General features: G+C 37.1%; 1 protein-coding gene across 1 annotated transcript in view; it reads left to right on the top strand.

Moving 5' to 3' along the window:
- Nucleotides 1-606: 606 nt before the first annotated feature.
- Nucleotides 607-16,829, top strand: part of tmem8b (transmembrane protein 8B) — a 202,086-nt gene continuing 185,863 nt past the window's right edge. The window contains exon 1 of the mRNA XM_051696663.1: nucleotides 607-733. Coding sequence (XP_051552623.1) covers nucleotides 649-733 — 85 coding nt within the window. The 5' untranslated portion in view covers nucleotides 607-648. The remainder of the gene's footprint in view (nucleotides 734-16,829) is intronic.

Genomic DNA, 16,829 nt, shown 5'->3' with positions numbered 1-16,829 from the left:
GGAAAGCCCTGTGGTAGTTGTTGATACTATTTAGTGTTTTGGGAGAAAATACAATCATAAGAGCCTTTTACCCCAGGGAGCCTTTAAGCTCGTTGTACCCTATTATAAAATGCAAAATGTAACCTTAAATTTTCGCTTACCTGAGCAGTAATAAAAAATAATTAACATTATAGTTAAAATAAAAATGAATAAACTGTGAAATAAGTAAGTCCAACACATTTCCCTTTTAATTGATGTCATAACACAGCCTAAGGCTACCCTTTCGATTTATCTCCATTTATGAAGGGATTTTTGGAAGTTTCCTTGAAATGAAAAGATACACTATCGTTGTAACTATTCTGACTCGACAGAGGAAGCAAACTTGAAATGCAGCTCCTATGTCGGACAATCCACTCATTTCTCCTGCCAGCACAGAGAAAGACGCCAGTCCCTTTGACTGATGTTCTTACCCGCCAGTGAATTGAATGGATGTGTGGCAAAGCTCAAATCACAGCAGAGAAGGGGCGGAGCTTTCTCGGAATAGCCTCTTCGATATTACGTCATGCGCGAGCGAACAGCTGGTCCGTTTCGAGACCTGAAAATGTGTACAAGCGTTGCGATATAAAACCGCGTCCGTGCCGTTGCGGCATAAACTGTCAGTTTATCACGATGTGGTGGCTGGAAGGGTTTAGGTCGGGCATGGGCCGCCTGGAGATCCTGTTGCTTGTTTACACCTTGCTCTGCTCTCTCGGAGGTGAGTCGTTCAGTGAGGGTTAAAGTGAGATCGCTATCATGATGCAGTGGAGCTGTCCTTTGTGCTGGTGCTGAACTACTTCACACAACGGCTTGCCGTAGCCGATATCGTTTAATGCTATTGCACTTTGAACAGCTGCTGGACACGTAAATGTGCAGTGCTTCTCTTCTTTTCGCTGTTGTCTTATTGGTGTTACGATGTTGTCATGGGCACATTCCCGAGAATAAAGCAAAGACTACAGTGTGCTAGATTCTTCAGGAGCTGAGCTTTTCAAGTGTGTGTATGCTAGGTGCTCGCGAGAAGTGGATGCTTCTTTAAATCCAGATAGACGAATATCTTATTATATTATTAATACAAGGGTAAACTGAGAAGTAATTGTAATAAACTATGAGTCGTATTGGAAAACTTCCTTCCAAATTGCCTTACATTACATCCATCGCTTGTGTATGCTGGCCTATATTGTTTTATTTCAGTTTTATTCCATTGTTGCCGATGAGCAATATTTAGTTCACCCGTGATTCACCCGTGCTCACACAACATCAACATGTTTCCCAAAGCGCATCGCGCGCCTTCGGGAAATATGTACACGCTAATTATCCAATTAATGCTTTTTAATGGCAGCGTGTTAGCCTCGAGTCTTACCTTTAGTCATCAAATTCTCGACAGCATTAAAATAGCTGCGAGTTGTTTCTTGTTTATCTCGAGACGCTGTGCATTTGTAGATCACGTCGATAAGGAAGTTAATCTGGCTGCCGGAGCAAGACAATACCTGCGCTGCTGGATGGTGTGCTTTAGATCAGTGGTTCTCAACCAGGGTGGTCGGGACCCACTAGGGGGACTCAGCACACTTCCAGGGGGGCCTCAAGATATCTTAAAATTATTTAAAATATGATAGATTATTCATCTATCTTCAAATATTTTCTCTGACAATGAGGGGGGCCTTGGAGTCAAAAAGGTTGAGAACCACTGCTTTAGATCACTCTCTGTGTCAGCTGTACTTGATCTCTGAGACTGAGTCCACGTCACATATTTCTTAAGTACAAATCAAACGAAGCATTGTTTGCCTCCTTTTGAGCTCATATTTTTATCCTTGTCCTAATAAAATCAAGCTTAACAGTATTCCACCACTTAAATAGCTTATTAGATGTTTGCTTTTCCATTTTGTAAACCTGGCTTTGTAAAGGTACTGTTCTTATTGATTTGTTTATTTTTAAATAGGCGTTACTGCTTGCAATTATGAGGATTATTTCAATCTTTTGACTGTATCATTTCTGTCACTCACAACTCACAATTGAATAAGTACTGCATGCACTGAGGAGGGTCACCTGTTGGGAGAATACTGTTGTTCTCCATTTCCTCCAGTGAATACCTTTTTCTTACTTCTAATGTGCTTTACGTAAAGGTGTAATGCTTCTCTTCTTTTTGCTGTTGTTTCATTGGTGTTATAATGTTTTCATGGGCACTTTCTCGAGAATAAAGCAAAGACTACAGTTCATATCACATACTTCTTAGGTACAAATCAAAAAAGCATTTTTTCTACCTTTAGAGATCATTTTCTGTCCATGTTCTAACAAAATCAAGCTTAACAGTAGTCCATTACGGAAACTTAAATAGCTTGTTATTAGATGTTTGCTTCTCCATTTTGTAAACCTGCCTTTAATTTTGTTTGATTGTGAGATGGGTGAAAATAACTTACTGTACTTATTTTTCAAGTATGCTTTACTTCTTGCAATTATGAGGATTCTTTCAATCATTTGATTTGTTTTTTTTTTTCTGTCTTTTTACAATTGATTACATACTGTATGTATTGAGGAGGTCACCTGTTGGGTGAATACTTTTGTTCTCCATTTCCTCCAGTGAATACCTTTTTCTTACTTGCCTTACTGTAAAAAGTGGTATCCTGCAATTGTTCCCCTAAAAAGCAATTTCTGCCTGATCTAACACTAACATTTTTTTTTGTTGGTGTAACTTAATAGAGTCAGGTTGATTTGGTGGTGTTAAATAATATTGTTGACTTGAATCAAATCACTTAAATTAGATGTTACCACATCTACATTTTTGAGGTTACCATTTTTTCAGTGTACAGATTAGATTCATAATGCACAAGCAATTCATTAACATGATTTGATTATAGGGCACAAACACATTGCAAGGAGATACAGCAGTCACAGGAGTTTGCTGATATCTTACATTGATCACAGTATTGACAAGCTGCAAGAACAGAGTGATGCTCTGAGGCTATAGCACAAAGGAGCAAGACCAATGAGCCATTCAGTCTCATGGGGGAACGAGTCAGTGCAGACCAAAGAAAAAAGTTCAATGTGTGACAGACATAGACAAAGAGCTGGGCTGTGACACAGAGTAAGAGAGTCTGTTTCTAAATTTTTCAATTTCAGATCTGCCTGTCTCAGACAACCTTTAATGTGTTGATCAGGTTTGATCTATCTCTCTGTCCTTTTTAAATCTATCTATCTATCTATCTATCTATCTATCTATCTATCTATCTATCTATCTATCTATCTATCTATCTATCTATTTATCTAATCTGTCAGTCTGTCTGTCTGTCTGTCTGTCTATCTATGTATCTCAATAAATAGATTATTGTGTGTGTGTGTGTGTGTGTGTGTGTGTAAGAGAGGGAGAGAGAAAAAGGATAGAGAGAGCAAAAAATGTCAGTAATATTCCCTCACCTTCTTAGTGCATTGGGCATGAGTGACGTTTATGCCAAATTGGAGCATGCTTGTGAGAGCCCATTATGCAGAGACAAGACCCGTGAAGGGATGCTTTGCACTGAGTGGTAGTGCATTACTTAACACTCACATTTAGTGTGTAATTGGAGGCATGTTATTATTGAATAAAACTCTGTTTAACATCTGAGGATGACAGCCTTTGTTCAGGCAGCACCTGTTCATGTGTGCCAGGCTGCCATCAGCTGTAGATTCGATGCTGAGTGAACAATGAAGAATTGTCTCTGTTGTGAAACTGATACTGGATGAAACAGAGTAACAAATGTACTGAAATAGAGTTGGATTCCTTGAAAAATTGGCAATACAAACTTCTCAATGCTTTGCTTTATGCCAAAGCCATGAACTTACATTAATGCTATTATAGTCAATGACTTTGTATACATTTTAAATCACAAAAACTGAGAGTTCAAAACAAACTGCACGTCCTCGCTTTAGTTACGCTCCACCGTTACCCCATTATAACGCAGAGCAAACCTTGCGTTTAATTTTCATCAGTTTGTAGATCATTGCGTCCCCGTGCAGCAGCACATATCACCTTAACACGCGAGCGAGTCCGAAATCAATTAAAACGCTGCAAGATGAACGGCGCCACAAAAACCCCGCAGGGAGATTTAGAGCTTAATTACCATGCACAGTCCGATGAATGCACGTCACTGCTCTCTGATTGATGCGCCGCCATCGCAAAATTCAATATAATTCAATATTTGCCGCACCAATCTGCTAATCTCAAAGTCTTAACTAATGGAAGTCTGCTTTTGTGATGTCTAAATTGTTGTACATGGTAAGAAAGTTCTTGAAAGAGCGCATTTTCAGATAGTTGAGTCGTGTGAGTAAGAACTGTTGCAGTGGCATGAGACATATAATAAAATAAATATGCACATACAATTTTAATAAACAATATATGGATATATATTCAAATAAAAAATACACATGAAAAGTACGAAGACCTCATCTCATCATTGCTGGGTCATTCCTACTAGGCAGTAAATTTTTCCCATCACATACATCCACATTCTTTGACAGGTCTGCTACAAATACTGAATAAAGTTTTAAACTTTAAAATGAAGATAGATATTATAGATATAATAGATATTACATTAGTTAGTAATGGCTAATAGTTTTATCAGAATATATTTCAGAATATATTCCTGGGAATGAATATATTTATACAGTTGAAGTCAGAAGTTTACATACAATTAGGTTGAAGTCATTAAAACTCATTTTTTATCCACTCCACATATTTCATATTAGCAAACTACAGTTTTGGCAAGTTGTTTAGGACATCTACTTTGTGCATGACATGAGTAATTTTTCCAACAATTGTTTACAGACAGATTGTTTCATTTTTAATTGATTATATCACAATTCCAGCGGGTCAGAGGTTTACATACACTAAGTTAACTGTGCCTTTAAGCTGCTTGGAAAATTCCAGAAAATGAAGTCAAGCCTTTAGGCAATTAGCCAATTAACTTCTGATAGGCTAATTGGCTAATTGGAGTCAACTGGGGGTGTACTTGTGGATATATTTTAAGGCCTACCTTCAAACTCAGTGCCTGTTTGTTTGACATATTAGGAAAATCAAAAGAAGTCAGCCAAGACCTCAGAAAAAAATAAAATAAAAAATAAAATATTGTGGACCTCCACAAGTCTGGTTCATCCTTAAGAGCAATTTCCAAATGCCTGAAGGTACCATGTTTATCTGTACAAACAATAGTACGTAAGTATAAACACCATGGGACCACGCAGCCATCATACCGCTCAGGAAGGAGACACATTCTGTCTCCTAGAGATGAACATAGTTTGGTGCGAAATGTGCAAATCAATCCTAGAACAACAGCAAAGGACCTTGTGAAGTATTTATATCCACAGTAAAACGAGTCCTATATCAACATAACCTGAAAGGCTGCTCAGTAAGGAAGAAGCCACTGCTCCGAAACCACCATAAAAAGCCAGACTAGAGTTTGCAAGTGGACAAAGATCTTACTTTTTGGAGAAATGTTTTCTGGTCTGATGAAACAAAATTTGAACTTTTTGGCCATTATGACCATTGTTATGTTTGGAGGAAAAAGGGTGAGGCTTGCAAGCCGAAGAACACGATCCCAACCATGAAGCATGGGGGTGGCAGCATCATGCAGTGGGAGTGCTTTGCTGCAGGAGGGACTGGTGCACTTCACAAAATAGATGGCAATATGAGGCAAGAAAATATGTGGATATATTGAAGCAACATCTCAAGAAGTTAAAGCTTGGTCGCAAATGGATCTTCCAAATGGACAATGACTACAAGCATACCTCCAAAGTTGTGGCAAAATGGCTTAAGGACACCAAAGTCAAGGTATTGGAGTGGCCATCACAAAGACCTGACCACAATCCGATAGAAAATGTGTGGGAAGAGCTGAAAAAGCGTGTGCGAGCAAGGAGGCCTACAAACATAACTCGGTTACACCAGTTCTGTCTGGAGGAATGGGCCAAAATTCCAGCAATTTATTGTGAGAAGATTATGGAAGGCTACCCAAAATATTTGACCCAAGTTAAACTGTTTAAAGGCAATGCTTCCAAATGCTAACAAAGTGTATGTAAACTTCTGACCCACTGGGAATGTGATGAAAGGAATAAAAGCTGAAATAAATAATTCTCTCTACTATTATCCTGACATTTCATATTCTTAAAATAATGTAGTGATCCTAACTGACCTAAGAGCGGCTGTTTTTCTATGATTAAATGTCAGGACTTGTGAAAAACTGAGTTTAAATATATTTGGCATATACATTAGGTGTATGTAAACTTCTGACTTCAACTATATACACTACCGGTCAAAAGTTTTGAAACACTTGACTGAAATGTTTCTCATGATCTTAAAAATCTTTTGATTTGAAGGTGTATGCTTAAATGTTTGAAATTAGTTTTGTAGACAAAAATATAATTGTGCCACCATATTAATTTATTTCATTATAAAACTAAAATTTAATTAAAAAAAAGTTTTTAAAATCGATGACTTGGACCAAATAATAAAGAAAAGCAGCCAATAAGTGCCCAGCATATAGATGGGAACTCCTTTAATACTGTTTAAAAAGCATCCCAGGGTGATACCTCAAGAAGTTGGTTGAGAAAATGTCAAGAGTACATGTCTGCAAAATCTAGGCAAAGGGTGACTACTTTGAAGATGCTAAAATATAACACAGTTTTTATTTATTTTGGATATTTTTAGTCACAACATAATTCCCATAGTTCCATTTATGTTATTCCATTGTTTGATGACTTTACTATTATTCTAAAATGTGAAAAAAAATTATAATAAAGAATGAGTAAGTGTTTCAAAACTTTTGACCGGTAGTGTATATGTATGTATGTACAGGGTTGGGAGGGTTACTTTTTAAATATATTCCACTACAGATTACAGAATACATGCTGTAAAATGTCATTTATAACGTATTTCATTGATTACTCAAGGTCAGTAACGTATTCTAAATATTTTGGATTACTTCTTCAGCAGTGGTATGTATACAACCCTGTATGTATATATGTACGTACGTACGTACGTATATGATTTTTATTAATTTGGTGATGTTTGTAATATTAGTTGGTATATCTCACTCAAATCGTTTCATTCCGGTTGTCAAAATTGCATAAATAATATGATATCAACATTTAAAAAATGGACACCATCATAACTCTCCTCTCTCAAACCCTCATTGAGCACTGGCTAACTTTAGGTCTTAATTACCATCCTATTACACTGAAGAAAAAAAAGTGGTAACCTGCAAGTTCATGGAAATTCGTACATAATTTACAAGTTGGCTATTTCGTATGGTCTTGCACAATGTTCGACAAAACAAACTCATACGACTTCATCACGTGCAAATTCCCGGATGTCTAATGTGAAGAAAGCATGAGTTCTGCACGCGAGGCGTTAAGGACATTCTTATTAATATTATGGCCTAAGCCAAACCCCTTATCTAAACTTAACCAATCAGTAGAGTGTGTAAACATGTTGGGAATCTGTTGTGTGTGACAGAAACAAGTAATTGTCGCGTATTAGATGGAAACGATGTCCAGCGACGCTATTGGCTGTAGTGAAAGTGGTATGAATTCAAATGAGTGCAGTCGTATGATATCATATGAATTAGTCAAATTTAGAAAAGTCGTACAAATCCTGACGTTTTCACCTTGAGAGAGTGTTGCGCAAATTCTTCATGCTTTGCCCCAAAAATTGTTAAAAAACCCCCACCAGTAATCATCTACATCTTGAATATAAGCCAACAACAAGGGTGCAGAAATCAAAGACTAAATTTAGTAGAGCAGGTGTATGTATTATGATTGTTAATGCACATTGTCTCGACCTGTTAAAGGCTGGTTGTCAAAACAGCATTTTTTTTTTCTTTTTTTTCTTCTAGATCTAAAAGACAAGGCATTTAACATTATCAACAACAAGAAAGTTCACATGAAGCTTACTATAACTGGGCATATTATCCTTCATCTAACCAGCTGATTTTCTTTAGCTTCTTTCTTCTGCTCCTTTTTTCTTAAGTGTAATGGATGCCAGTTGGTACAAAACCACTTTCAAAAGCATCTTTCATGGCCACTTGTACACTAACAGAATGCAGGATAAAGGATTCATCCTCTCCAATATTATTTAGAAATGATGACTCATTATGAATGAATCATCATTGTGGGTTAATTCAGGAGAGGTTAGATTTTTAGAAACCTATGTGAAAGCTGACAGCTCTAAAGGTCAGTCTGACTGTGAAAATAATGTTCAGCTAAGAAGCCATTAACAAAAATTTAGAAATTTAGACAAACAAGAGGAAATTATCTTCTCCAAGTAACAGCCATTGACATGTACTTCAAAATAACCACTGACCTTGTCATTCATGTTAGAGTTCCCTATAACAGCTCGTTCAACCAGGAGCTTTCAATATAAAAATCATGGGTACATAACTTGCAGTCCTATTATCTATTTATACAACAATAGCAGAGAAAGAGAAATTCTTTAGCTCACTGCTACAACCAGAAGAGCTATCAAAGAATGCAGTAGGTAATTGATGAAGCTGAAGACATTCTTGCTTTAAGTGTATATGTGAAGATGACAGTCTTATCACTTGGACATTATTATGTCTGCATCAGATGCCCTGTTTGTCATTCATTGCATCCGTCATTACTGCCAAGCTATCACTGCTTTAAATTACTTTGAGGTTCACAAAAACAATCAAAAACAAAATGCATCATGAAGCCAAAAATAACTGACACTGATGGCGCTAGAACGGTGACAGCTGAAGTGATTCTAAATGCTTTTGAGCCTAACACCAATATAAAATGTATCTAAACTGAGTAGAGAAGATGACAACATTATCCTATTGTATTTGCTTTGAGTGCCACCTTCTGATCCAGTAGGTTTATTCAATTTACACCAGCAATACTCTTCTCTCTATTGTTGGAATAAGGTGTGATTTGCCCTTGTGGACTACATCAAGGCTTTGTGTTTTGCTCTAGAGGTCTGATCTGTCAAGCCTCTGCTCCCTTCTGTGTGATTTTGGCATTAGGGCCACTTTGCTAATTGCACTCGGCTCGTACATCCATTCCCTTACTGAGTCACCAACTGCTACCAAGGGAAAAGAGCTCTCTATCCCTCATCAGGATCTCTTTTGCTCTCTCTTTCACCCACGCTCGTGCTCTCTCTATGGCACTATCCTCTAATTCACAGGGTCTCGTTGTGAAAGGTTAAGCAACACATTTCTCTCATCCTTGAGCAAACATTAATTAGTGGAACTGTCTGAAGAGGAAACTTCTTTTTTATTTCAGAAAGAATCTGTTCTTTATTACAGAATGTGTCAAGATCAACGGCTTAGAGAAAAAAAGTAGAAGTAGAATGTTGAAAATCGTTAATGGGTTGCTTTGCCTCCCTGTCGTACAGAAAATTAGTGCTTACTGAATTTCCGATTTGGGTGAGCTGCGGTTCTGTGATTCCTCTTTCGGATCTTAATGTTTCAGATGAGAAGGATTGATGGGAATTAGGCGAGATCAGGGCCATTAGGAGCACTAATCCACATGTAATCCAGCACCAGCCAAACTAAAGTTTCCTCTGGGATCGTTGTGCTACTCTTGGTGGGGAAGAAGCACATCTTCTTGTGGTCTGCATATGGACTAAATGTACGAAGGATATAGTGACTACGTTTACATGTACACCAGAAATCTGTTTATTATTAGAAAGCTGCTTAAGGCTCAAAATCGGTTTATAGGTTTACATGAGCTGCTTTCTCTTTACTCCTGTATACATGCGGCTCGGTCAGTAAGCAGCTTTCTCCACAGCAACATCATTTTCCCGGGATATGTGTTAATAACAAACATTAGATCTGAGGAAGGCTTTGCTATTTTATTCTCCGCTGCTTCGCTTTATTTCCTGATGTTCTAGAGTTATTGCTGTGTATGTTTCCTTCACTTTCTATCGCAACCTGTAGCGGAATTGTAAATATGTGAACATGAGGGACAGTCAATATTTTACATTTGTACAGTATGAATAATTGGGCTCAATCCTATGACGTTTGTTATCCCAGTCTGTTCCATGCACGTGCACTCTTCAAACTCCCATGGAATGAAAACCCTGGAATAAACCATTTCTTAAGTGTATGTAAACATGGTCACTGTGTGCTTTTTAAAGGGATACTTCACCCTAGTCTAGAGTTGGGGTACTCGAGTTTGGACTCGGACTCGAGTCTGAGTCACGAGTCCAGTTTTAATGGACTTGGACTTGTCACGGACTCGGATGCATTTTTACTCGGACTTGACTCGGACTCGAGCTTTTGGGACCCGAGTCCATGGCATTTGAAATGTGATGCAATGAACAAAATAAATAAATAAAAATAACAAAACAGAAATAAATGGACACTGTCTGCATGTAGTTGTAGCACCCCCTGATGTCGTAGATGTAGCCAGAGTTTGTTTCACCGTGTTGTGCAAACACACCTGCAGAGTGGCATACTCAGTCAACCAATACGCTTGAATGTTACTACGGAGACTGCTGTATAACATCAATTACCGAGGTGGCTGGCACGACAAACACATAAAGACAGGTATGTAGCCAATGTACTAGACACTACAAGGCAGTTTCGCAAGGCATGGGACCTGACAACTGGTAAAATTGAGCGCGGCGTTTGTGCAGCCAAGACGGTGCTCGCATTGCAGTTTCATCGTAGTTAAGAACTTTATTAAGTCAAATCACCCACATCATGTCTCTCACAGTTTACTAAAACAACATATAAAAATAAAAATTCAGAAATATATAATTAATATTGGGCTATTAAGTCTTTTTTGGCGTAATGTATCCACACATGTAGGCATCTTCTGTAGTCTCTTGTGGTCCATGCAGTGTTGTCAGCTTAAACTGGACCTTGATGAATTAACTGTAACTTCTTAAATAGTTGGGAAATTTTTTTTATTGCTATAACAGACTGCAACTCTGGAAAACAAATAAACAGCACCTATTTATTGTTTTTCTATTTTAAAAGCATTGACGAGCTGCTTAAAATATGATCTTTGACAGTTTCTTTCCACAGTAAAATGCACAATGAAATATGAAGTTATTTTGGGCAGAAATTTGTTTATTATTTAATTATAGACTGGTTGACCAGACGTCCAGTTTATTACACAGGACAGTCCCGGTTTTTGGTAGGGTCACTGATTTTATTCTTCTTAAATTAAATATCCTCATTGTCCTTCTTGCTGTTGTCTTTGGTATCGTTTGCAGAGAAGAAAATCTATTTTGTTGTGTCGCACGTTGATTTGATGATACATTAATTCTAGTCTTCAGTAAATCAGCTGAAATGTGTCTGGTTACCATGGCAATGAAGTCATGCACTTATGTCATCCTGTCAGTCAGTGCAAATGCCCAAAATAATGCAAAAATGCTTTTCAACAATGAGCTGAAAGAAGCCGTTCCATGTCTTCGTGCAACACGTGAAAATGTAAGCGGGCTGTTTCCTGAATGTTCATTTTCCCCACGAGCATGGAGGTAAATCAGACAAGTGTCACATTCAAACAGCTACACTGCACTTTTTACATAGCACAAGCACTTAAAGGAATATACAAGTCCATACAAGTCAAGCTCAATTGAAAGCATTTGTGGTATAATGTTGATTACCACAAACATTTTTTTTGACTCGTCCCTCCTTTTCTTTAAAAAAAGCAAAAATCTGGGTTACAGTGAGGCTCTTACAATGGAAGTGAATGGGGCCAATTTTTAACGTTAAAATACTGTTTCAAAAGTATAGCCACAAGACATAAAGGCTATGCATGTAAACATGATTTAAGTGTGATAAAATCACTTACTAACCTTTTCTGTGTAAAGTTATAGCCAATTTTACAACTTCTTTGTCATGACGATGTAATGTCAACAAACCCTAAAATGTCTAAAAATGACTATTTAAACAACTTTAAGCTCAAATAATACATTCATTGTAACAGAATTAATGCAAGTGCTTTTATAAAATTATAAGCTTCACATTTGTTTTTGTTTAAACCCTCCAAAAATTGGCCACTTTTCTCATTGACTTCCATTGTAAGTGCCTCACTGTAACCTAGATTTTTGCTTTTTTTTTTTTAAAGGAGGGACTGTTTGAAATTAATTTTTTGTGGTAATCAGTATTATGTCACAAATGCTGTTGATTGAGCTTAACTTGTATTAAACCCGGAACATTCCTTTAAATGTTGAGATCAGGGGACTGTATTTTGAATTTTATGTTCCAATGTTGTGAATTTTGTGTTAAAATGTGTACCTGACATGACAAGTCTACTCATAATTACACATGCAATATGAAATTATATGGATGGAATAGGCTATGTGGAATTTGTAAATTAAAAAAGCTAAAATGTGGTTAAATAGTGAAAAACAAAATATAAAATAAAATATACATTTTCACAAACTATTGCAGAAGTTTGCATACCCCTTTTGTTTTAGGCCTATACGTTTTCATACCCCTTTCTGAATGTATGCAAATATAAGAGATAAAAGATTATATATTTTATGTAGTACTGCCCTTCAAAAGCTACATTACACAAAATGTACTGTAATTTACACAAATCATCCAGTTCAAGAGTTTGCATTGGTTTTTGTGTTGCCTTCTTGGGCATCAATGAATATTTGCACCTTTTGTATTAGTTGTGTATGTGTCCATCAATTGTCCTAAGTGTCAAAAGCTGGATGTCTATATCATTTAGCCACTTTTGGGAAGAACTCAAACGTGCAGAAGATGCTGGGAAACCAAAGAATGTACAGTATTTTTCTTAAGAAAAGTGGGCAGCTTATGAACAATTATTACACAAATAGTCATTAATCATAGAGAAAGCAACACACAATACTAAAGGGTTTGTTCTCGTGCTAGGAGCTCTAAAGCTCGCGTGCATGAACGCACACAGGAGATCAACGGTCGGTGAAGAGTTTCACTTAATAATACATAAGATTTCGGTTTGTTTCTCACCAAACCTTATCGTATTCCTTCAGAACAAGGCATGAGTCACATACAATAATTTGTTAGACTTGTTCTGAATTATACTTTTGCGTCCTTTTGAAGCTTGAAGAAGTGGTCACTATAAACTGCCATTATGTGACATCACTAAGCACAATTTGTTTTTTTCCCCCCACAATTTCTCCCTTTGTGTTAAGAAAAAGAAAGAAAATCATAACACAGGGGTGAGTAAACAATGACTGAATTTTCATTTTTGGGTGAACATCCTTTTAGAACCAAGGGAATGTAAATTTTTGAACTGGATAATTTGTTTAAATTCAGTTACTATTTTTGTCTTGTGGAATATATGTGAGTATCTGTTGTCAAATAGCTCCTTCAAGGTAGTACTAAATAAATTTGTATAATACCTCTTATTTTTTTTAAATGATAACACACGGACGCATCAGGGTTTTAGGTGCACAAGCAGTGCGTACAACTGCCCCACGTTTTCCGTGAATTAACAATCATGTCCGTGTTAAATGGCCCTAATATTAGCAGTGGGCTTTTGTAGTGTTTTCAGATGTAGCACTTGCAGTCAAGTCGTGAGATGTAACTTCTCAGCGAGTACTAATTACTACTGTGTAGACTCATTATTTTTCCAAACCAGTTGGCAGATAGAGACAAAAAAGAAATCACAGTATATATTATTTCTTTAGATAGGGATAATTTTAGATAAAAATAAACTAAATTGAAAGGACAAATTGAAAATGAATTAGAAATAAAAAAACGAAATAAAAATTCAAAACAATAATAACTCTGGTTTTAATGACTAATGCAGCGGCCTTGAGTCCGACTCGGCCCCTTTTGGACTTTGACTCGACTCGGACTCGATTGTTTAAAGACTCGGACTCGACTAAGGTGGACTTGAACCCAACACTACCCTAGTCATTATTTACCCTCACCCATCACCCTCATCATGTTCTTCCAAACCCGTTTGACTTTGTGTATTCTGTGGAACACAAAAGGAGATGTTAGGCAGAATGTTAGTCTCAGTCACCATTTACTTTGATTGCATTTTGTTTACCATACAATGAAAGTGAATAGTGACTGAGTGTTTCATGGATGAAATAAAGTCATAGGTTTGTACAAGTGAGGGTGAGTAAATGACAGAATTTTAATTTATGGGTGAACTATCCCTTTGATAAACCATGTGATGCTACTTCTTCATTAGTACTTCTCTAAACAATGTATTTTCTTAGAAACGGAGAGAGAGAAAAAGTGAGCATCTGATAGAATGCTGATATAGTGACAAGGACAAGGACAGGAGGGAGACGAAGAGTAAGGGAGCAAGAAAGAGAAGCAGACAGCTGCTTTGCCTCTGGCCATCCAGAACGGCTGGTGTGCCGAGGAGCATTTTTGTGCAACTGAGGCCTGACAGACAAAATTGCAGGCAGATAGTCTAGATGCCGAGATGAGGGGAATGAGTCAATGAGACAGGAAGAGAAGGAGAAAACTTTTCTGCTGTGTTCGCTAGCGCAGTTACAACATTATTCATCATTCCCCTTATTATCATTAATTATTATCAATGCACCAGAGGCCCATTTACATCGGGCTCACAGAGAGGCAGTGAGGGGATTCCCACACTTTCACAGAGCTTCTGCTGTGTATGTGTGGGCGAGTGTGCCAAGTCTGTCTTTATTGTGTCTTATTGCCAAGGGTGTTGGTGCTTTTTTCCAACAGTCCTGAGCTGGGCAGTGACATCTCTTTTCTTTTTCTTTTTGATTGCTTATGTAATGCCCATGCTACATGGATTTTCTGCTGTAGGCTGAAAAAGGGCAATTCATAATGGCTGAAACAGCCCCACAAGGGCCCCTGAATTAGCCTTGTGATAACATATAGGCAGACCTGCCATATAATGCATGCTTTACTGCTTTAATGTTGGACCAGTTCTAACGATTACAAACCTGTATTTTATAACAATTTGCCTGCAATTTTACACAGGCTTTGCTGATATTTGGTATCTCCATTCTGTGATGCTTCCGAGGAAATAAAACCTACATCTAGTAATTTCACATTCTCTTTGTAATCATAATTTAACCCTCATGTTCCGTTTGAGATTGACAGGGCCCAAAGACTCCAATGCTGCTTGTGTTAAAATAATAATAAGATTTTTTTAATTCATCTTTATTTTCCCTTTAGAATATTTTAATATGTCTCTGTAGATGTATCAAAACCCAGTAGGCCGATATAATTTAGGATTACACCTGTTTTGTATCACAAATTTGACATACACTTTACATAAATGTGTCTGTGATCCATTCTCATGTTTCTGTTGGGGGCTATTTTGACCTCAGCAGAAACACATAATAATAATTTTAAAAAAAGAAAAAAAGAAAAAAAGAAACAAAAGAAAAAAAAAAAAAAAAAGGCAGGACTGCAATGCTACGGTGTTCACCAATCAGAGAATCTTAACATTCATTGCATATATTCCTGTTTTCTAGGTAGGGTCTCTCAGACCTCAAACGTATTGTAACATGTTTCATAGAGGATGTTTGAAGCTTTTCAGCTTGAAATTTAGTTTAGAATCTATTTTCATGGACAAAATCATGACATTTCAACCTGATCCTTAAATATTAAATATGGTTTTTGAGCTATTAAAACGCCCTTGGGTCTCCAGACAGAACATGAGGGTTATTACAACATCTCCAATACACAGTGCTCTAAAATTCAGAAAGAATACAACTTTTTCCTTTAAAATGGTTTCAGGTACAAGATCACAAGTTTCTAATCTCATTCACCACACATATCCTGCAAGCCATTTATTCTTTACTAAAAGCAGATCCAGCCACACTTTCTTGCCTGTGTGGCCTGTTTACACTGCAGTTGCTGTGGGTCTCTATTCAGCAGATGATGCTCTGAATGATTCATGACCTAAGCTGCAGGGAGCACCTGGGCATGAGGAAAATCCCCTAAGGAGGTTTGCCTATGTCAAAGGAAGGGAAAAGAGGAAATCAATAGGGGAATATTTCTTCAAACTCTGAGTATTGGGTTTGAGGGCATTGGCTGCATCAGAGAGTGACTCAAAAATGAAAATCACTCTTGCGGTTTAGTGCACAGTGTTCATTGGTATTGAGACAGGAGTGTAAAAACAAGAAAGGCTTTCACAAATAAAGAAGTGGGACATAACCGATGTATGTCTCAATACATACATCAAAACATAAAACGCAAACAAATAAAGCTAGATCTTTTCTCAGGACTAACTTCACTTTACTTGGCCCTTTTTTGGTTAAATTAACTTTTTACCAACAGGTCCCAAGGTAATTTTTAGTGTATGCATGAAGTCTTTGCTTCTAAATTTCACACAGGTGTCTTAGCAAAATAACCACAGGTGTACAGTATATCATCATTAACTTTGTGGATGTGTTCCGCAAAGTATGACAACCAGAAAGTTTCCAGACCGTTTCTGTTCACATTTTGAGCAATATAGTGTATATATAGAGTATATAGTGTAAATAGTTTTATAATGTGACACGTACGAAACTAAACTAAATGTTTTGCTTAAATGTGTGTTTGGGCTATATGTTTTAATTATATTTACTTTCTTTTGTGTTAGATAATGCAAAGACATTCCTAAATTTTTAAGCATGGCTTAAAGGGATAGTTCACCCCAAAATGAAAATTCTCTCATCGTTTACTCACCCTCATACCATCCCAGATGTGTATGACTTTCTTTCTTCAGCAGAACACAAACAAAGATTTTTAGAAGAATATATCAGCTCTGTAGTTCCATACAATGCAAGTGAATGATGACCAGAACTCAGAAGGCCCAAAAAGGACATAAAGGCAGCATAAAAGTAATCCATATGAGTCTAGTGGTTAAATCCATTCCTTCTGAAGCAATATGAGGTGTGGGTG

Source organism: Myxocyprinus asiaticus, chromosome 4 (genome assembly GCF_019703515.2).
Source record: "Myxocyprinus asiaticus isolate MX2 ecotype Aquarium Trade chromosome 4, UBuf_Myxa_2, whole genome shotgun sequence".
In the NCBI taxonomy this organism is placed as follows: Eukaryota; Metazoa; Chordata; class Actinopteri; order Cypriniformes; family Catostomidae; genus Myxocyprinus; species Myxocyprinus asiaticus.
Note: the sequence above shows the minus strand (reverse complement) of the source record. Positions and strands in the feature narration are given on the sequence as shown.